This window comes from Lycium ferocissimum, chromosome 7 (assembly GCF_029784015.1).
Source record: "Lycium ferocissimum isolate CSIRO_LF1 chromosome 7, AGI_CSIRO_Lferr_CH_V1, whole genome shotgun sequence".
Classification (NCBI taxonomy): domain Eukaryota; kingdom Viridiplantae; phylum Streptophyta; class Magnoliopsida; order Solanales; family Solanaceae; genus Lycium; species Lycium ferocissimum.
Window position 1 is genome coordinate 33,168,213 of NC_081348.1, and position 22,323 is coordinate 33,190,535.

Sequence of the window (22,323 nt, forward strand, 5' to 3'; positions counted from 1 at the left end):
CGAGAAAACCACGTTTGCGGCAAGTGGAAGGTTGGAGAAAAGATTTTTGGCGAAACGAGAAGTGAATTTGGAAAGGCGTAAGAAGCCAATAAGGTATGTAAAGCACTTCCTCTTCTTCCTTTGGCATGTCCTAAGTGTGTTAGGCCAAGATACGAGCTTAAGGGACGACTCTACCCTTAGAAACCCGAGTTTGAATTTGATCCTTTTCATTCAATAGATTTGAATTAAGAAATTCATGTTTTGTTCAAATGATCGTTTAAACATTTAATGCTTGCCCGAATGGAATTAGATGGCCTTGACTCCTTCGTACATGACTCCATCAGGCCTAATGATCATAATTTAGGTATGCCGCCTCAACTTGACCGAGGTGGGCCCACGCATTCCGAGATTTCCTTGTGATTTTATTTGACATACGCGCAAAATTTAAAGAAAGCTTTTGGTTATTATCTTAATTACTAAAAGATAGTTGTTACGACTATTCCATTGAGTTGTGTGACATGTTTTGACACGTAAAACAACCGCGGAAGCTCATAACTTTCACTTGCTAATTCCGATCAATGGCTTTATGCACTTTTGAATGTCGGTAAACACCGGGTCCTTTCCGGAAAGTAGTCGTTAATTATTTGTTATGTGTATATGATTACATGAGTACTATACGTGATACTTACATGATTTATTCACGAGTCCCGAAAGGGCGGGTCGGCAAGAGTCCCTCGTAAAAGGCGGGTACGGTACGTCACGGCATTTCACCGAGTCCCTCGCTAGGGGCCGGGTATGTATATATATGCGATATTATGACATGACACGGACATATATGACACACGATTTAAGGCAAGTCTTCGATTCCACTTCGATTTGTGTTGATACTATATTTGTTCGTGAACCTTAACATATGACATCCGTATTCTATGCTTTACATATTCGGTACATTTTCCCAACTTTCTTCAATACACGTTTGAGCGAACTTAGGTTCCCTGTTCAGCTATCTTGAAGAGTTGCCGAGCGATTTTTTCTTTTGTTACATTTGTGTATATTTGTTCGAGTAAACTCCCGTCATACCCTTTGTTACTCCGTGTAGGGGTACGTAGACATGTCTTGTTCTATATGCACGTATTGTATGTTTGGGCGGTTTATTCGCCCTCCTTGTCGGCTCTCTATATATGTATATATGGACATGTTGGCCCGGTGTGGCCTTTGTTGGTATTTCCGTTGCGGGTGAGTTTTGGTTAGTAAGAAAAACAGAGGAAACTCTGCCCAAATTTCTCTAAATGCCTGAGTTACTATCTTTGGCTTTTTGTACGTACGGGTGCCCAGTTCGGGCGCTAGTCACGGCCTACGGGGTTGGGTCGTGACAAAACTCCTCCATTATCTCTCTTGATCAAACACCTCCATTCTTAGATACATGACGATCATTCTCGCTCTCTATCAACTCTATCTCCTTTATCACCATCACTCTACACTCGTGATGGGAGTCGAGTAGGACTCGCTCTCGCCTTCTCGCACTTCTTTTTTTCTTTTTACATCTCAGCTAACTTCTTCACCTCTTCTTTTTTTATCCTTACGATCCACAGTAGAACGGGTTTGAACCATATCACCAAAATGGGGGAGTATTTTTCCTCTTCTTCCTCTACACCTAGGCATTTATACGATCTATATATAAACAATACAGACTTTGTTGAACCACGATATAAGAACCATCACTCTCAACTCTGTACTGTATCTGAACCATGTATCTGAACCACATTTATCTGAACCATCCTGAACGGGGATGTGGCGATTGTATCTGAACCATCCTCAAATAGAGACTTTATTTTGCCTGTTTTTCAGATAGGGAATAAGAATAATAGACCAAAAGTCTATTAATAGATCATAATTTACAAAAAGCAAAAACACAAAAAGAAAGATCGAAACAAGCAAAATAAGGACAAATAACACACATTTTGACAGAAAAATAGGCAAAACTTCAAAGATTTTGGAAAAAAGCAGAACTTTATGAGCACTTTATGAACACTAGGTTTTTATCAAGATCGAAAAAAAATTTAATCAAACCATACTTTTAAATAGGCAATATGGATCTTAAAATGCTTCGCCACTGATGCAAAATTAGTTAACATACCTGAGGACGACGATTGGAGAGCTTCTGGGCTCTAGAGAGAAGAAAAATCGACTGAAGAGATTAGTCTTGATAAAGAAGAGAGTGAAGAGAGAGAAGGGGACTTATGCATATTTTAGGAGAAAGAGAGAGAGGCTTTGTATATTTTATTACAAGTCACAGGAACTTAAGTGTATAACTTAAAACCTCCAAACTTTTTAAAATTATGAAATATACCCCATTCCCTTTTTTCTAAACCCTAATACAAAAAATATTTGAAAAAGAAATTGAGTGGCCTTATTCCCAATTGAAACTTGAAAGTGGCCTCCTCCACAAATCTTCTCAAGTAACAGATATATTAAATTCTAATAAAACATTAGAAGGTGAAGAAGAGGAGGAAGCCTTCTGTTGGTTTTTATGGGGCACTATAGGACTCATAAACTGCATGCCAATTACGTTATAGATCATAGAAATAATTACCTTTATATGTCCGTATGTATAATAGCTATTTTCACTTAGCACTATATATATATTACTCCTTTAGTTTATAAATTACAATGATAATAAGATTGTAAGTAATAAGTATTAAGCAGTGAATTAGTGTTAAAATAAGAAACTTCCAGGTTGTTATTGTTGAGATGAATGAATTGTCCTCGCACGTAACCAACGTAGTCATCAGTTTAACAAATTTTAAATTTGCAGTAGAGTTTAATAAATCAATGCGGTGGTTAATCTTCTTTTCAAACTTAACAACGAAATAAGTTCTAGTTTCTGATAATGTCAATATAGATTTACAGTACTAATTCATTTCAGACTAGTAAATCTATCCGCGCTTCGCGCGGTTAAGAAAATAACTACTTAGTAAAGTTTTGTGATTTTGCAGAGACACCTTTTTAAATTTTATACGGACATAGTTTAATTCTGTGAATTAATTAAACAAAAGAAATTAATATTTTAACTTTATCGACATGAGTAATTCACCGGAGGTTATGTTTTAAAGGGGAAAGATTGAGCATTGCCTTGGCAATAATACTGAAGGTATTGACCTCTTTAATCTACTTTCTAAGCAATTTGATTAATTAATCTACTTAGTCACGAAAAAGATATGTGTCGTTCCTATTTGAATGTTGTTCGTAAATAGTATTAATATTGTATTTATTGATTTATTTGCAAGTATTATATATAGTGACTTCTTTAATGAGGGAAAATAATCATTTTAATATTGTAAATAATAATATTGATTAGTAATTGCATTTAGAGGGCTTAAGTCTTATGTGTGTCCTTCCACCATCCCTTCCTGTTAAAAAATAAAAAGAAAACGTAAATCGACTTTTATAATCTAGAAAACAGTATCAACAATCATATATATATATATATATATATATATATATATATATATATATATATATAATCATTAACTCAAAAAGTGTTTTAGCTTGACAAAAATAATTTGTGGAACATCAAAGACGTAATGCTCTCTTGACTATGTTACAATTAACGTTATAATTCGTCTATCAAATACCACAATGTTTGCCTGACCAAAAATGCACGCCAACAAAACGAAAAATGAGATTATTTACCATTATAGGATGACATAAGTTATTAGTTCATAAATTAAATTTGTCAGTTCGGTTGGAGTTTTTTCTCTAGGATTTCATCCCTCATCCTTATGGCTAGTTTTGTTAAAAAACAAATCTGTTATCACAGATGTCAAAACCCATAAAAGATTAAACAAATTAAACAGAAGATTACCATTGTTTCTAATGGAGCGGTTCCTATATAAAAATCAATCAACGGACTGTGGTAAGGTATCCAATCACTGAAAAACAATCATTTGTTCAGTGTTTTTTCTTGCGGACAACAATTTCCTACATTGCACAATTGCACAGGAAGCCTCAGAATTTGAAGTCCGCAATTTTCCGCTCTTTGGAAAAAAAACGCCAAGCACCTACGAAGAAAAACGAGAAAATTACGTACAATTAATACTTCAAAGAAGCAAAACACATACACTACTCACTAAGAAGAATATAATGGAGTTGAAAACGGAGAATTGTTGAATCAACTTACATATGATGAACCAAGCTAAAGGATAAATACGAGTATACATAGCGGTGTCTTTGTCCTTCCCTATCTAATGGAAAATAACCCATTCTTAAACCTCAATTAAGTGGTAGAGGCGTTTTCCGTTTCCAAATTAATGGATAGGATTTGTTTAGTCATTCTTTCTAATAATGGGGAATTAATAAATATTTAATATAATAATGAGAAAAGCCAAACAAAATGACATAATAATATGGAAAAAAGGCAAAAATTTGAGAAAAAAAGATAACTATGAATCTTTGGTCATAGAGAGGTGCCACATCACCTTGTCTATATCTAGCTTTATATTATATATAGATTTGATACATGATATATATTATATGTTGCCCTGCCACCTATGTTACTTTAATATCTACATAAGAGATTTTGCAAATATTAAATAGGACATAATATATATTTAGTCCGTAAAAATACATAGGAAATATGTTTCTGTACCACCTCCCTATACCCCTTTTTGTTGTGGCTTTTAAGTTTTTTGTATGTTCTTCGCTTTTGATTTTTCATTCTAATAACGCCCCATTTCAAAATCTACACCTCCAAATTTATACTACAAAAGTTTAAAAAACCTACTTCTTTCTCCTAATATTTACTATTACCATTTCAAAACACCAACACTTTTGACAATTAAGAGAAAGATTACACAAGCAGATTAGATTAAAAAGGAAGAAGGAAAAGAATTAATCAGTTACAAAAAGTGAAAGTGTGAAACTATGAGAAATAAAAACAAAACTCACCAATTTTTTTATGTGAAATCCCTATTCAACTAACATTTCTTTTTCTTTTACATTGTTGATGACGGGGGCAAGGACTCACAATTAACACAATACCAAATCGACCACAAATATAATTTGCCAAGGTTTTTAAGTTTGTGAGATGTGGATATGGAGAAAAGATAACCATGTAGGAAGAAAATGTTTGAAGGTGATAATTTATAGATATGATGATTATATTGATTTGTAACTGATGTTAAATTGAAGAGGTAAAATAATAATAGTAATAAAGATTTTAATGTACCAATAAGCATTATCTTTTCCGTTACTAACTTTTAACTTAGTAAGCCTTATTTCTTTCCTCCAAATTCTTAAGCTTTTATTGGTGTATATTGATGATATTGAGTATTTAATACCATAACTGAGTGGGCAATTAAGTACAGACAGTAGAAGGAAGAAGGCAGCACACTTCTTTCGCATATTTGGAACAAAAAGCAAGGAAAATACAAAAAAGGAGAAAAAAGATAAATGCCAATGGAGGTCATAGAGAGGTCTGCATGGGATTTATACATCTTTGAAAGCTTTATATTATATATAGATTATTGTAAATTCATTTTAACTAAGGACGTAGCTATCATATCTTATTGCTCAACTTAATCTTCTTTTCTTCCCCGATCTATCTTCCTCATTTTCATGACTATTTCAAAATGGACGTACCGATTAGCTGATAAATTCAGTCTTTGTAGTTGTTCAAGGAAGCTTCAATTAACAATTCACGTGATTAAAAAATTAATTACCATCGATGACTTGTTATTACAGAAGCCTAATCCATAATTTGTTTACAGGAAAATAACGACCAATTCAAACGAATACATCTATAAATACAAAGCTCTTTCTTGTTATGTTTGTCAAAAATCAACAGATAGCAAATTAAAGATACATTTAATTTGAATTGTTTCATAAGATATACTTTACTTTCTAGTAGGAATGGCTCTCAAGTCATTTGTCATAACCATTGCCATTATGGCTGTGTTATCTTCAATAAGTCATGCATTTGATCCTAGTCCTCTCCAAGATATCTGTGTTGCGGTTGATGACTCCAAGGCTGCAGGTAAAATATCAAATTATTTTGATTAATGCCAAATTACATTCATAATTGCGTTTTTATCCTATCTTTTTGTTATTTTCTTTTAATTTAGAGCTTCTTTTGTAGTTTTTGTGAATGGAAAAATTTGCAAGGATCCAATGAAGGTTGTGGCAGATGATTTCTTTTTCTCTGGTATAAACATGCCCGGAAACACTTCAAATCCAGTTGGATCAGCAGTAACTAATGTGAACGTCAACAATTTACCTGGACTCAACACTCTAGGCATTTCATTAGCACGTATTGATTATGCACCACATGGTCTCAACCCACCTCATACTCACCCCCGAGGAACCGAGCTTATTCTTTGTCCTTGAAGGCACACTCTATGTTGGCTTTGTCCTTTCGAACCCTGGCCCAAATATGAAGAATAGACTCTTTACCAAGATTCTAAAAAATTTGGAGATGTGTTCGTTTTCCCGTTTGGTCTCATTCATTTTCAATTTGAATATTGGAAAGACTAAAGGCGTTGCAATGTACGGGTGAAGCGGTCAAAATGCAGGAGTTATCACTATAGCCAATGCAGTATTTGGCTCAGAACCACCAATCAATCCTTATGTTCTCACAAAAGCGTTTCAAGTTGACAAGAAAGTTGTGGATTATCTCCAATCACAATTCTGGTGGGACAACAACTAAAAAGATATTTAAAAATATATTGATCTACAAATATTTGTGTATTATTTGCCTGTGTCATATAAATAAGTAATCTTGCCGACGGTGGGATTTCCTCTCCATTTTAGTGTGATGCATTGGATGAGGATATATTATGGGTTATTATGGAAAAAAATTAAGTTTGTTGTGTGTGATATTTTATTCCCTGGAACAAAGTACAGGCGGAAGAAAACATGGTAGAGTGCTTGCATAATTGGTATACATTATGTATACCATGCATTCTCACCCTCCACTTTTTCTATGCATAAAGAAATTAAAGGCTAATTTATTTTTTTTGTCAAAATTGAGTTTAAATTTTATTCAATTATTTAGCCAATCGATGATTCATAAAGTAATTATATGCAATCGTCATATCGTCGCCTAGGGATAGCAATGGTAGAGGTGTTGTTCAGCTCTCACATCCGCCCACATCCCTTCATCCCCTCTTCTCCTTTCTCACACTCCATAGCTGAAGCTTGCAGGCTCGGGCCATGAGCGATTTCAGCCGATTTTCTGGTAAGTCCCATCCCATTTCCATCATCTTTTGAATCGCTCAAAATCTCCCTCCTCTTTCTTCTTTTCAAAAATTCAAAATCTTCAGTGTTTTGGAGAAGCTACTTTGAACCCTTTGGCTATAAATACCATCCATTATCATCCTCAAACACCACCAATTCAATAATCATCTTTTACACAGCCTATTTTCGCTTTTGTTTTCTTATTGTTTTGTTCTTCTGTTTTCCTCTGATTTTTGTTCGAGTTGGAACGTGGGTTCGAGTCGGAACCTCTCGGCGATACGACAATAATTTTATTGCGGTTGCGATGATCGTTAGTCGACACTGTGCATTTTTAATAAAATGATCATAAATTTGTGTAACAAAGTTCAAACGATGAACCATTGAGAAGTGACTCAAAAAGGAAAGGAAATTAAAAAAGGAAGGATCAAACATTCATAATCTGAAAGCCACTAGAGTTAGAAGTGATTTCTAGATAACGTAAGAATCATCAACGGGTTAATAACACATATGATCTTTCAAATTTCACTTTATTAATATCAACGAATGACTTTATAGTTGAAATTAGAAAGATCACAAAGGTTGAGTTAATAAATGGTTGAGTTATTAACCTATCCAAGGGCCACCTGAGTTGATATGAGCTTGGTCAACTTGGGCTAAACAAAGAGGTCATAGCAACACGTTAAACATTTATCAAGTTTTAATTTCTTAATATTTGTTTAATTATTAAATAAAATTAATAACGTGTTTTTTTCATGTCTGTATATAACATACCAAACAAAATAAAATTTATAATTTACTTTGACAGAGTTTCTCATGGATCAATTTGGGCTGCATATTGAAGAGATTGCACGGGTTGTCTTCAAATGGGGTGGTCTTTAACTTTTGTCCTTCAAATGGGGTGGTCTTTAGCTTTTGACCTTTAAAATTGAATTTAGCCTAGCCGGGCATAAGTTCTTTAACGGCGCGGCCCGCGCTAGGCATAACTTGTGGGATGTTAGGATGCGAAAATATAAATTTATGCCCCGCGAAAAGGTTGTTTGCCTTGAGGGGCAAAAATTAAGGACCAACACAAAATAGGGACAAAAGTGCAAATGACCCCTGCATATTTAGTTCAAATCAGCCCAACATTTAAGTAGGCTAATTGAGGGGGTTAAAATGAGTTAAGTTAATAAATGAGTGAGTCACTAACCGCCCCAGACTTGGGCGGGTTGGGGTCATATGTTTATGGGCTAGTTTTGTCACACCTAATATGCATACCTACACACACATATACACACACACACACACACACACAAATTTATGTATGGCATGGGCGGAGTTAAGGGACGCAAGGTGGTTTATCCGAACTCTTCATTGAAAAATTACACTATGTATATACTAGGTCGAATTTATTTTTTATGTATATATATAGTAATAGATGTTGCATCTTTTTGAATTCTTCGTGTGCTTACTTCTTTATTTTTTAAATCTCTTTAATGAAAATCCTAACTCTATGCCCCCCCCCCCCCCCCAACCCCACCAAAGTTGATGTAACAAATATAGTACTATTGAGTAATTGAATACTAAAACATTAGCAGGTGAAGAAGACCTAGGAGGAGGACATCTACTGGTTTACTCCCTCCGTCTCAATTTATGTGAAGGTGTTTGATTAGGCACGGAGTTTATGAATGAAAGGAAGACTTTTGAAATTTATGATCTAAAATAAGTCATAAATATTTGTGTGGCTATAAATCATCTCATTAAGGATAAAATGGAAAGTTTAAAATTAAATTGTTACTAAATAAGGTGTCATTTTTTTGGACTGACTAAAAAGGAAAGAGTGTCACATAAATTGAAACGGATGGAGTAATATTTTTTGTTTTTCATTATTGTAGGACTCTTAAACTGCCCGCATGCTCTGACTAGGGAAATTATGTTCTAGATCATAGAAAGAAACAAATTTTATATTATTAAGGCCAAGATACATATTGATATTGGTATGGTGTCGTTTATTCAGATTTTTTTAGTTGCTATAGCAAGATGTTGTAGAGAACAAATAATGTAACATAATTGTTGTGAACCAAGTTGGATCCATAAGGGCCTATGGGATAAAAGTTTGTAAATACGACTGAGGGCAATTTGCACGATTGCCCTTATTCGGGGGTAGTCTTTAACTTTTGCCCCTAATTTTTGCCCTTCGCCTAAAATACCCCGAGGTTCTGGGTTCGAAACCCGGCTCAGTCAAAGAAAAAAATCACAAGGCAGAATTTCGTAGCAACATTAGGCCTGTTCGGGGTTGTGGAATTCCAGCAGAGTTAAAAAAAAAAAAAAAAAAAATTAAAGCAGAATTTTCGTGAAGCCTTGCCTTGCAATTTTCTTTTCACTGAGCGAGGGTTCGAACCTAGAACCTCGGGGTATTTTCGGCCACTTTTTTAAGCGAAGGACAAAAATTAAAGACCAGCAATTTGAGGGGCAAAAATTAAAGACCAGCGCCTTTGAAGGGTAATCCGTGCAAAAAAAAAATGTACGACTGATCCAGTTGAGATTTTTGGGCCGAGTAAAATGTTGGATAGTTTTATTTGGAATCCGGGCCCATTTAGAAACTAGTTAAAAATGACTAGGGGTTGAAAAGAATGGTTATGCATAATGTTGAGAAAAATGTTTGTTCCTCACATCCCCTTTCTCTGAGCCTATGTTTCTTATCCCTTTCTGGTTTTCTTATCGTTATCTTCTTCAATTTTTCCTATCGTTTTACCGGTTGATTGTTGTTCTGCAATTACCTTGTTAATTCCATTTTTCTATTGTAATTCTGCGTTGCAGTGTTTGTGTCGTGAATTTGGAGTTGTTACATGTATACGACAATTGATTCCAAATAAACTTGACCGTTACAGTGAAATGTTGTAGAGAATGACTGCTATAGAGAGCTAGGTGTGAGTTGTGCCGCGGTATATAGTTATTTTCAATTATTACTCCTTTTTAAATTACAATGACAAGCTTGTAATATGCATCGTATTAGTTCAAAATTAAGAAACTTCAAAGGTCTTCATGTAATCATGTTGAGATGAGTGAATTTTCCTCTCGCGTGCAAACCAACGTAGTCGTCAGTTTAATAAATTTTAACTTTAATAGTACAGTGTTTTAGTATCACCAATGAATATTTTAGACTAATTAAATCAACGGATTATTGTACACATTATTTATTCGCCTATCCAATATAATGCTTCTCAGTCAACATCTAGTAGATCGATCTTTTATTTTTTTTCCCCTATTGGCAAGTTAGCAAGTTACTGTCAAATCTTAATTTCTCAAATTAGATAAATAAGATTTGGTCTTTGTAGTTGTTGAAGGAATAGACTTCAATGTTCAAGTGTTTAAAAAAAAAAAAAAATACACATTGATGACTTGGTAATGCGGAAACCTAATGTAAAATTTGTTTAAGGGGAAATTGACTTGGTAAGACTAACTTTTCACTTTATTGTTGCTTTTTTTTTTTTTTTTTTTTTTTTGTACTCCATTGATTATTATGATTGATGATTAAATTGGTGACTTCTTCTTAAATGAAAGGTGTTCCTTCTTCAACTGCTATTTTTTTTTATCATTAGGTTATCCCCTAACAGACAAATTTCCACATTACGTATATTATATATAAGAAAGAATGGGGAGTTTTTTATAGTCCTCACAGGATTATTTTTGTAATTTCCTAGAGCTATTTTTATAGGTGACATGTGTTGTTCAACTTCAAGAGTTTGTCTGATTTCTCTTTTATGTTGCCCTTAATTTAGTTTAATATTACTTTAATTGTCATCAAATAATTTGATAAATAAGAAAAAAACACTTCTGAGATATTTTACAAGACCCTAATTCTCCCCCCCCCCCAACTCCGCACCAACTCTTTTGCGTTGTATGTATTGTTTTTTAGTCACTAATTTTCTAAGTGGTAAAACAAATATGTCCTGCTTTTTTATTTTACTTATAAGCTTTTGTCAACAAAAAAATGATCTTCAAAATATAATAATTCACGTAGGACTGCAATTATTCATATATTTTTTGTGTGTAGTTTTCAAATATGTAAATTTATTTTAATGATTCAGAAGTACTATAAGTCCACATAGTTAGTAATTCAAAATATTCTAAAAGAAAATTAAAAAAATATAGTAAAAGAAAAACGATCTGACTACCCAAATAATAATACCTTCACATAAAATGAGAAGGAAGCAACACTTTTTTTCCTTGACAAAAAAATGAAATCAAGATTCATATTACACTATGCCATAATAAATCTACTAAGACACATCAGACATTGTGCATATTCATTGCTTAATGATTCCGTCTTTTGAGATGGGTATCACTAACATAGATATTTACAAGTCTATTTATAGATCTTATTCTCATGTCTTAAGCTCAAAAAGTATAGATTCCACAAACAATATTGTTTATGGCACCCTCTAGAGATTTTAAAATTTTACATCACTATGAATAATTTTTTTGAGCTCTTATATGGTGAGCTTGCTATTAAAAATAGCGTCTTTAGGGTGGCTAATAAAATAAATGAATATAGTTTTGTGTTGTTTATTAATTTGAGCTTAAACTCGATCGTTGCATTTGTTCTTTCTTCTTGAAATATTTTGCAAAAAGAATGAACCGGTCTATTTGATATTGAATTTCCACAATAGTTATTGAAATACCCAATGCGATAAAGAAAAATAGAAAAACATTTGCAAACAAATGATTAGCTTCGTCAATAGACTGTTGCTTTGTAATGCATTAGTTCATTTTCAAAAAATTAATAACGTCACTTATTCACTATTAATAAGTCATAGTCTCTTTATTTATTTGAGGTTGAAAATCGTGCCAGCATTTCTTGGACACTCATATCTTTTTGCAATAGTTGGTTAGTCAGTATTGATTTAGTTCAGAAAAAAATGAGTGATATTAATCCAACATATGATAAAGTTTAATTTGAATTATTGGACACTATATTCTCGAGTTTAATTTGAATTATTCTATAAAAGCCTTCAATGAAATAAAAAGAGAAGAGCTCTAATTTGAAAATAAAAGGAAATTCTTCTTTAACTTTCAAATAATTTTATATTATGATTTAGTTTTTAAGATTTTATAGAAAATGGAGAACTACCAATCCTCTAATAACTTAATGTCGGAAAGAGCTAGAAATTTTTTTTAAAAATTATAAATTTAATTTTAATGTTAGTATTGGGCCCGGGCCGAGTGACACTAGTATATATATATATTACTTCTATTGGAGTGACACTATATCTCAGTCTTAAATAATATATATATATATATATATATATATATATATATAATAACGTTTGGACATGATTTGAAACCAAGAGATGAAACCATGATTTGAAATCATGTTTATATCAATTTGGATTTCTTAAGTTGTATTTTTTCTTAAAAAATAATGAAAACTATCAAAACATTCCCAATTCTTATACAATCTTACCAAATGAGCAAGTCATAGTTCATAACTCTACTAGAAGGCCTTTCTAAAAAATACAACATCAATTGATCAAACTTTAGTTCAATAAAAAGAAAATTTAACATTAATAGTAATGTAATACTTGGTAGAAGTTAGAACATAAATAAATGTTGGTAGAAGTTAATGAGATTAATAAATGGTTGGTGGGAGTAATTGTTAAAAATATCTACCAACTTATGGGTCAAGTTTTACATTGAAATTTTTTGAAACCATGGCTTGAAATCCCAAATCATGCCTTTTGGATGATTTGGGAAATCATGTTTGGACATGACAATTTGAATTTCTTAAGTCCTTTATATTTTAATCTCTGAAATGCAAATATATATACAACTCTTAGAAAAATACAGGACAGAAAATAAAAGTTCTTTGTTACTTATTTCTAAAAACTTGGGTTATATTGTACACGCGATCGATCACAACCAAACAAAGAAGACCTTAATTTGGTCTTACTAATCTATACTTATTTTTATATATACATATATAGTACATACGTACATATATGTATCCACAAATATGTCTGGCCCTGTGTGTTATAATTAGAAGCCGCGCGCCCTCCTCAAAGTCAAAGTAACAGATATATTGAATTTTAATAAAACATTAGCGCTTAAAAAAAGGGTATCTATAAACCAAAAAAAATACGTGGATCAGCCCACAATTGATGAAGCGCGTCAAAAAAAAAAAACTTTTTTAATAAAAAATCCACGTTTTGCAAAATAATTTGTAAAACATTAGGGATAGTTTTACAAACATAATTTGTAAAACTGGATGACTCCGCACGGTTTAGGGTTTAATTTGTAAGACGTTGCCTCTATTTAAATCATATTCGGTATGTTTTTAATAAAAAAAATTTATTGATTTTTTTAATTTTTAAAGCATATAGTTAATTTTAGTGAATAACTCAAATAAATATTTTAATACATGCAATAATTAAATATGTGTTATATATGGAACGAAATAAAAAATAAAATATAAGTTAAATAAACGTCACACATTAACTTATTAATAAATGTTAAATTACATGATAACTATTAAACGGCACAAGACATGTTTTATTTTTTAAGATTTTGATTTAAACGTGTTATTTTTTGAAGACATAACTTTATTTTGAATATAAATCTAAGTCTAAAAAATATAAGGTGAAAAATCCCAAATAGATGGTCATTTTCGGACATGACGCGTTTTTTTTTTGAACTTGCGTATTTTTTCGAGATCTATGCGGACAAACAACCGCAAGGCGGTTTTGGGCCGATTTTTAAAAAAACACCTTTTATCCCATTCAATTTCAATTTTCCCCCAAATTGGCCTGAAATTTTCAGTTTTAGTTACTTATAAGATGATGATATGCAATAGATTTCAATGTAAAAATTCCGGGGTAATGTAGCTGTGAATGTCAATTTCACTTCTGCGATTTTAATTTTTGAAAATAAAGCTGACTAATTTTCTCGACATATAAAGTTGACTAAAATAACCTTACAGTCAAACACTAAGTTTTTTCAAACAAATTTAATATATACTATATGCTTTAAAAATGGAAAAAATCAATAATTTTTTTTATTAAAAAATAAAGGTAAACGGACAGCAAAATTATGACCAAAGTTTCTTTCTAGTTTTTCACCTATATTTTTTCTTAGATTTATATTCAAAAAGTTATGTCTTGATTAAAAAATAACACGTTTAAATCAAAATCTTAAAAAATAAAACATGTCTTGTGCCGTTTAATAGTTATCATGTAATTTAACATTTATTAATAAGTTAATGTGTGACGTTTATTTAACTTATATTTTATTTTTACTATATAACACATATTTAATTATTGCATGTATTAAAATATTTATTTGATATACTAAAATTAACTATATATTTAAAAATTAAAAAAATAAATAAATTTTTTTTATTAAAAATATACGAATATGATTTAAATACGTCTTTAAATTAAACCTAAACGTGTGGGAAAAAAGTTATGTTTGTAAAACGTGGGAGGATGCGTTTTACAAATTATGTTTGTAAAAGCGTGGATCCCTCCCGCGCGCCCTCACGTTTTACAAATATAAGTCAATAGTCCCGACAATTAAAAAAAAAACAGATATATTGAATTTTAATAAAACTTTTGGTTTATACCGTGTATTTTTATAGCTTTTTTGGAGGAGGAAGCCTTCTGTTGGTTTAGTACTATCTTCCTCTTCATTTTTTGGTTGGGCACCATAGGACTCATAAACTGCATGCTCTGACTAGTATATATAACTATGTTCTAGATCATAGAAAGAAACAACTTTATATCATTGTGGCCAAAATTAAAGTATATATGTGTAATAGTAGTTAATTTTTAATTAGTGCTTTTATGGATTAAAATGATAAGCTTGTAAGTATAGTATGCAGTGAAATTAGTGTTAAAATTATAAACTTCCAGGTTGTTATTGTTGAGATGAAGGAACTGTTCTCGCATGTAACCAACGTAGTCATGATCAGTTTAATTGAATTTAAATGTGAAATAGTAGTTTAATAAATCAATGCAATGGTTGATCTTATTTTCAAACTGCAGTGGTTGATCTTATTTTCAAACTTAACAACGAAATAAGTTCTAGTCTCTGATAATGTCAATAAAGATTTAGAGTACTAATTCATTTCAGATTATTGTAAATTCATTTTAACTTGGGAAGTTGCTTTTATATCTTATTTCGCAACCTAGTCTCCTTTTCCTCAATCGATCTTCCTTATTTTCATGACTATTTCAAATGGACGTACGGATTAGCTGATTCTTAGGTAAATCAATTTAGTCTTTGTAGTTGTTCAAGGAAGTTGAATTAAAAATTCAAGTGATTAAAAAATTAATTACCATCAATGACTTGTTAATCCAGAAGCCTGATCCACAATTTGTTTATGGGAAATTAACGACCAATTCAAACGAATGTTCATCTATAAATACATAGCTCTTTTCTTGTTATGTTTGTGAAAAATCAACATAGCAATTAATTAAAGATCAATTAATTTGAATTGTTTCATAAGATAGTTTATTTCTAGTAGCAATGTCTCTCAAGTCAATTGTACTGACCATAGTCATTATGGCTGTGTTATCTTCAATGAGCCATGCATTTGATCCTAGTCCTCTCCAGGATATTTGTGTTGCTGTTGACGACTCCAAGGCTGCTGGTAAAATATCAAATTACAATTACGATATTTATAGTTTTTTATGAAGGTTTATGCACATTTATTATAGCCTTTTTGTTATTTTCTTTTAATTAATTAGAGATTCTTTTGCAGTTTTTGTGAATGGAAAAATTTGCAAAGATCCAATGAAGGTTGTGGCGGATGATTTCTTTTTCTCTGGTATAAACATGCCCGGAAACACTTCAAATCAAGTTGGATCGGCTGTAACTAATGTGAATGTCAACAATTTACCTGGACTCAACACTCTGGGCATTTCATTAGCACGTATTGATTATGCGCCATACGGTCTCAACCCACCTCATATTCACCCCCGAGGAACCGAGCTTATTACCGTCATTGAAGGCACGCTCTATGCTGGCTTTGTCCTTTCAAACCCTGGCCCAAATATGAAGAATAGACTCTTTACCAAGATTCTAAAGGCTGGAGATGTGTTTGTTTTCCCATTTGGTCTCATTCACTTTCAATTGAATATTGGAAAGACTAAAGCTGTTGCAATTTCTAGACTGAGTAGTCAAAATGCAGGAGTTATCACTGTAGCAAATGCAGTATTTGGCTCAGAGCCACCAATCAATCCTTATGTTCTCACAAAAGCGTTTCAAGTTGACAAGAAAGTTGTGGATTATCTCCAATCACAATTCTGGTGGGACAACAACTAAAAAGATATTTCAAAATGTATTGATCTACAAATATTTATGTCCTATCTGCTTGTGTCGTATAAATAAGTAATCTTGCAGCTAGCGGGATTTCCTCTCCATTAGTGTGATGTATTGGATGAGGATATATTATGGCTTATTATGGAATAAAATTAAGTTTGTTGTGTGTGATACTTTATTCCCGGGAACAAAGTACAAGCGGAAGAAAACATGGCAAAATGCTTGCATAATTGGTATACTTTATGTATACCATGCATTATCACCCTCCACTTTTTCTATGCATAAAGAAATTAAAGGTACTTTTTTTTTTTTTTGTCAAAATTGAGTAAGTTTTATTCAAATTTTAGCCAATCGATCATTCATAAAGTAATTACATGCAAATCGTCGTATTGTTGCCTAAGGATAGCAATGTAGAGGTGTTTTTCACCTATCACATCTGCCCACATCCCTTCATCCCCTTTTCTCCTTTCTCACACTCCATATCTGAAGCTTGCGAGCTCGGCCATTGTCGCGACCCAAATCATGGATCATGCGGGCACCGCACTAACCCTCCCTGGTGGGCGAACCCTTGGATAACTACCTTAATTTGATACAACATGCGGAATAAATACTTTTATTATAAGAAATTCCCAAAATACGGTCTAGACTCATACAAGAGCTTAAGAAGTTTACAATTTGAATAGATAACGGACTCAAGCTGGATACGACACGATTTTAAGGATGAGAACAACGAAATCTAAGGAGAGACTCGGGGTTGCAATATCTCAAATAGCTCGCCCCAAACGCCTTTGACGAATGCCTCGAAACGGTCGTGAGACTCCGAGACATCACGAAATTAACTCTACACTCGGAAGGAGTGTAGCAAAAGTAGTATGAGCACAACACAAAGCTAGAAGTAGGTATCATGGGCCGACAATGGTTAGTTCACGCATATAAACAAACAACTAACAAGTAAGCGGATAAGTAATCAAACCCGGTCCCGGCTCGCACGTATGAAAGTCTGGGGTACGATAATCTGAGGATTTCAATATCTCGGGTTATAAGCCTAGGGAGAATTCTATAAACCTCGATTCCATCCGGCCCTTTAAAATAAATACTCACAAACAACAACTCGGTAATTCACAAATCAAGAATCAATCGAGAGAATGTGCCATGCAATGACATGAATGACCATTCAAATGGAGTGCTATGCAATGTAATGTCGTCTTTATGTAAATGTTATGCAATGCAGTAGTCACCTCTCACACTCCACTCTCGTACACACACGCTATGGCAATGCCTCATAGTCATGACCCATGGGGGACCCGCGAAGTCCATGTACCTCGTGCTCTCAGAAACCTCGGAGGCTATCAATTTCTCTCGATCTCCCGGCAAAGACCTCGGAGTCTCTCTTGCTCACTCTCGATCTCCGCAAATACGCCGGGTCTCTCGATCACTCTCATCGCCGTGGGACAACATAAAAGTAATATGCAAAGCATGTAAATGCACATGATATCGATCTCAACTATATTGCAAATGCAATAAACAAGTACAAGTCATATTATTGTCCATGGCTCAATAATCAATATTACTCACACTTTCAAGTACATGAAATCACTGATACGGTTGACTCGCATAACAATATCACAATAATGGTGATGAGCCAGCATAACGATATCACAATAATGGCGACAAGCCCGTAACGGTGACAATATCAACCTAGATGGAATTTACCTCCACCATGCACGAAGACCTATCATGCTTTCCCCGTCAATCACTACTATCTACATACGTTTTGCTAGCAGATCTAGACATAAAGTAAGCCGTAACTGCCTCGTGCGAACGGGTGTCACGAACTTTTCACGCCAAAGCTTTTTCCTTAAGTGCTTGAACGGACAAAGTCTATCAAATATATCATCTAAGTTAGAATACGAATCTAAGAGCGCCCGTATTGCTATACCTATATTCAAAACCCAAAACACATTCTAAAAAGTGGCCTTAGGCCCATGAGGCGGTGAAATTTTATTGAAAAATAATTTCACCCATTATCTAAGGATCATATAATTCGTGCGGCATCTCCTCTAAATAATTCACCCCGTACGAACTCCAAATTAGTTCCAAATCATAACAACACCCAACAACCTTATGTACATCTAATCCATAAGAACATAGCACCGTAACAATCCTCATAATTCCACAGAATCCAATTCATATCTCAACAATTTCATATAAACAACTACAGCTTTAAATATCAAGATTCCTTCACTCTTAACACATAATCAATGATAACAACAAGTTATACGATTTCCTGCCATTAATCCGGTAGTTCTCATCTCACAATTTTACCTATGGCCTGGATGAATTTAAATATATCTTGGAGAGGAGGATTCTTACCTTAATTTAGTTAGGGCAGATCCTATAATCACTTGCACCAATTGCCCCATCTTCTTCCTCGATTTAAATCCTAATGTTCTTGCCCCCTTGGAGTGGCCGTGAGCTTGGCTGCCATGGTTATTCATAATTCTTTCTCCAAATCAAGATGAAGATTAACAATTTAATTGTGTGGAGGAGGGCTGGATGTGAGCTTTCAAGGGCTGCCATGGTTGTGAGCTTTAAGAGCTACCATGGCCGTGAGTTGCCATGGCTTAGGAGCTTCTGTCTCTTTAAAAATATTTCGACGCTGCTGCTTAATCTTCTTAGGAACTAAATATATAGTCCAAGAACTAAAAGGTCATTAATATTGTAAAATAGATGCTGCCTAGGATTTCTTAAGTGAATGATTAATTTTTAAGAGAAGTTCTTTTGCAAATACATATGCTAGACGTGGAAGACTTAAAATCTGAAAGTGCTAACATATCATTATGGCTCCTTTATTTGGGCGTGGGGCCCACCACTTAAACATTCATAATAGTAAAGTTACTTTAAGATTGGCACCAAATCTGTATATAATCAATTAGTCATTTCTACCTTATAGAATGGCTCCCACATGGAAAAGGGGTCATTTCCCACTTATTCCATTAATTTATTAGCTAATTCCTTTTTGTCTCCCACTAACTCATACATTATTACTACAAGTTGCTTTATTCCCTTAACTCTCGTGCAAGGAGAAAAAAAGTTGCTGCATAATACCTTTTGTAAGTGAATTAGCTCACTTCTAATGAGATATGAAAAGGAATCTTCTCATAATGGAATTTGGGGTCTAATTCTTTAATTAATTTCAACAATACACCTATATTCTGAATGTGCCACCTAAATATATAATACATGAGTCAATTGTTGCTGCCATTCTAAGGATCCACGTGGGTCAGCCACCTATCACTTATCACTCAACTTTTAATTAATTCATTTATCCCACTATTTCTGATACAATATTTAGCCAATTGCGCACCTGCCACTTTATTTACTTACTCACTAGTTCTTTGCCTTGCGAACAGTCATGATGTCCACCTTAATCATTAACCATAAGCTAATTATAGGTAATTAATCTCCCGTTAAAATTAAACATATAACCAATTATCCGCTCGTCAAATACCATATTTACCCACTTACACCTTATATGTGTGCAAATATTATTTCTATGAATAAACTATTCACACACATTAAATACATATATTATAAGGTTTATTCGTCGATTAAATACCGAATCACCCGTTATAGACTATAAACGACAAGATTAGACCACGAAAAGGGTGTTTTAGGAATATTAGGCCTAACGGTGCTAAACGACCAAATGGGTCGTTACGGCCATGAGTGATTTCGGCCGATTTTACGTAAGTCTCATCCCATTTCCATCATTTCTTCTTTTGAATCACTAAAAATTAATCTCCCTCCTCTTTCTTCTTTTCAAAAATTCAAAATCTTCAGCGTTTTGGAGAAGCTACTTTGAACCCTTCGGCTATAAATACCAGCCATTATCACCCTCAAAAAACACCTATTCACTACTCATCTTTTACACAACCTATTTTCATTTCTGTTTTCTTATTGTTTTGTTCTCTTGTTTTCCTCTGATTTTTGTTCGAGTTGGAGTGCGGATTCGAGCCGGAACCTCTCGGCGGGACGACAATAATTTTATCACGGTTGCGATGATCGTTAGTCGACCTTTGTGCATTTTTAATAAAATGGTCATAACTTTGTGTAACAAAGTTCAAACAATGAACCGTTGAGAAGTGACTCAAAAAGGAAAGGAAATAAAAAAGGAAGGATCAAACATTCATTATCTGAAAGCCACTAGAGTTAGAAGTGATTTCTGGATAACGTAAGAATCATCAAGGGGTTAATAACACATTAACACGTATGATCTTTCAAATTTCACTTTATTAATGTCAACGAATGACTTTATAGTTGAAATTAGAAAGATCACAAAGGTTGATTTAATAAACGGTTAAGTTATTAACCTGTCCAAGAGCCACCTGAGTTGAAATGAGCTTTGTCAAGATGGGCTAAACAAAGAGGACATAGCAACACGTTCAACATTTACCAAGTTTTAATTTCTTTGTTTGTTTTCTCAATATTTGTTTAATTACTAAATAAAGTTAATAAGGTATTTTTTTTATTGTCTATATATAACATACCCCAAAAAAAAAATTAAAATTTATAATTTACTTTGATAGAGATTCTCATGGATCAATTTGGGTTGCATATTAAAGAAATTGCACGGTTTTCCCTTCAAATGGGGCGGTCTTTAACTTTTGGCCTTCAAATGGGCTGGTCTTTAATTTTTGGCCTTCAAAATGGAACTTAGCCTAGCGGGGCATAAGTTCTTTAATGCGCGGCCTGTGCAAATCATAATTTGTGGGATATTAGGATGCGAAAATATAAATTTATGCCCCAGGAAAGAGTTGTTAGCCTTGAGGGACAAAAATTAAGGACCAACACAAAATAGGGACCAAAAGTGCAAATGACACCTACATATTTAGTTCAAATCAACCCAACTTTTAAGTAGGCTGATTGGTGGGGTTAAAATGAGTTGAGTTAATAAATGAGTGAGTCACCAACCTCATAGACTTGGGCAGGTTGGGGTCATATGTTTATTGTCACGCCCCAAAACCCACCCTAGACGTGGCCAGGCATCGAAGCCGTCATGAACAACATCGGAAGAACCTAAACGACACAATAATAACACTTGAACCCGCCAGGTTCAACATTCGCCTTCAACAGTTTATAAAATAAATGTAACATCAAGTTCCTTTTTATCTTTCATTATTAAATTAAACAAAGTTATAAGTAACTGCATATATCAGGATCACAATTATGAAATAAGATCAGCGGAAGTCTAATATAAGTAAATAATCATAAACGTGACAAACACCCATTAAGTTGTATGAGACTTTGACAATCTACCCACAATTATGACAACTATCTATGGAGCTTCTAAGAGACAAAAATCATCTAACTTCGGGACGCAGCCCGGAAATCTAGAATAATAAATAAAACAGGAAGTGTCCCACGAACAAGGATGTGGGCTCACCAAATCAACAGAAGCAGCAAGTTCTCCTAAGCGTCGAGAGTATCACGAACCTGCTCTTCTCCGTTACCTAACATACCATCAAAAACAACAATGGTATGCCTGAGTACTTTCGTACTCAGTGAGTGCCTCGGGGACAACAAGTATTATAAAAAAATAAAATATAATAATACATAAAGAAATCGGTTCTGAAAAGACAATATAAAAACAGTCATTCCACTTTATGATTCTTAATATCATTTGTTAAACAGTTTACAAAGCCACTAATCAATATAAAAACAGGTATTCAACATGTGTATCTCAATAAGAATTATCAAAACCGATTACAAAGCCTTTTGTCAAGTTACAACTTCAAATATGCCTTTCAA

General features: G+C 33.4%; 1 protein-coding gene, 1 long non-coding RNA gene and 1 pseudogene across 2 annotated transcripts; 2 read left to right on the forward strand and 1 right to left on the reverse strand.

The window, feature by feature from the left end:
- Window positions 1–1,544: 1,544 nt before the first annotated feature.
- LOC132062730 (uncharacterized) lies at window positions 1,545–2,309 on the reverse strand. The gene is made up of 2 exons (XR_009416243.1): window positions 1,743–2,309; window positions 1,545–1,707 (listed from the first exon to the last, which is right to left on the reverse strand). It is a non-coding gene; the product is annotated as an uncharacterized LOC132062730 (long non-coding RNA).
- Window positions 2,310–5,828: 3,519 nt separating this feature from the next.
- LOC132062731 (germin-like protein subfamily 1 member 18) lies at window positions 5,829–6,989 on the forward strand (annotated as a pseudogene).
- An 8,635-nt stretch (window positions 6,990–15,624) lies between these two features.
- LOC132064491 (germin-like protein subfamily 1 member 13) lies at window positions 15,625–16,683 on the forward strand. Its single transcript, XM_059457485.1, has 2 exons — window positions 15,625–15,841; window positions 15,953–16,683. Exons 1-2 carry the CDS (start codon window positions 15,718–15,720, stop codon window positions 16,513–16,515), a joined length of 687 nt encoding a protein of 228 aa, XP_059313468.1. The 5' UTR covers window positions 15,625–15,717; the 3' UTR covers window positions 16,516–16,683.
- Window positions 16,684–22,323: the final 5,640 nt, after the last annotated feature.

What these genes read in the sequence shown, in the direction of transcription:
- LOC132064491 (XM_059457485.1), top strand. Translation starts at nt 15,718, where the DNA reads ATGTCTCTCAAGTCAATTGTACTGACCATAGTCATTATGGCTGTGTTA. An exon ending in TGACGACTCCAAGGCTGCTG is followed by an intron (nt 15,842 to 15,952) that starts GTAAAATATCAA and finishes ATTCTTTTGCAG; the next exon opens with TTTTTGTGAATGGAAAAATT.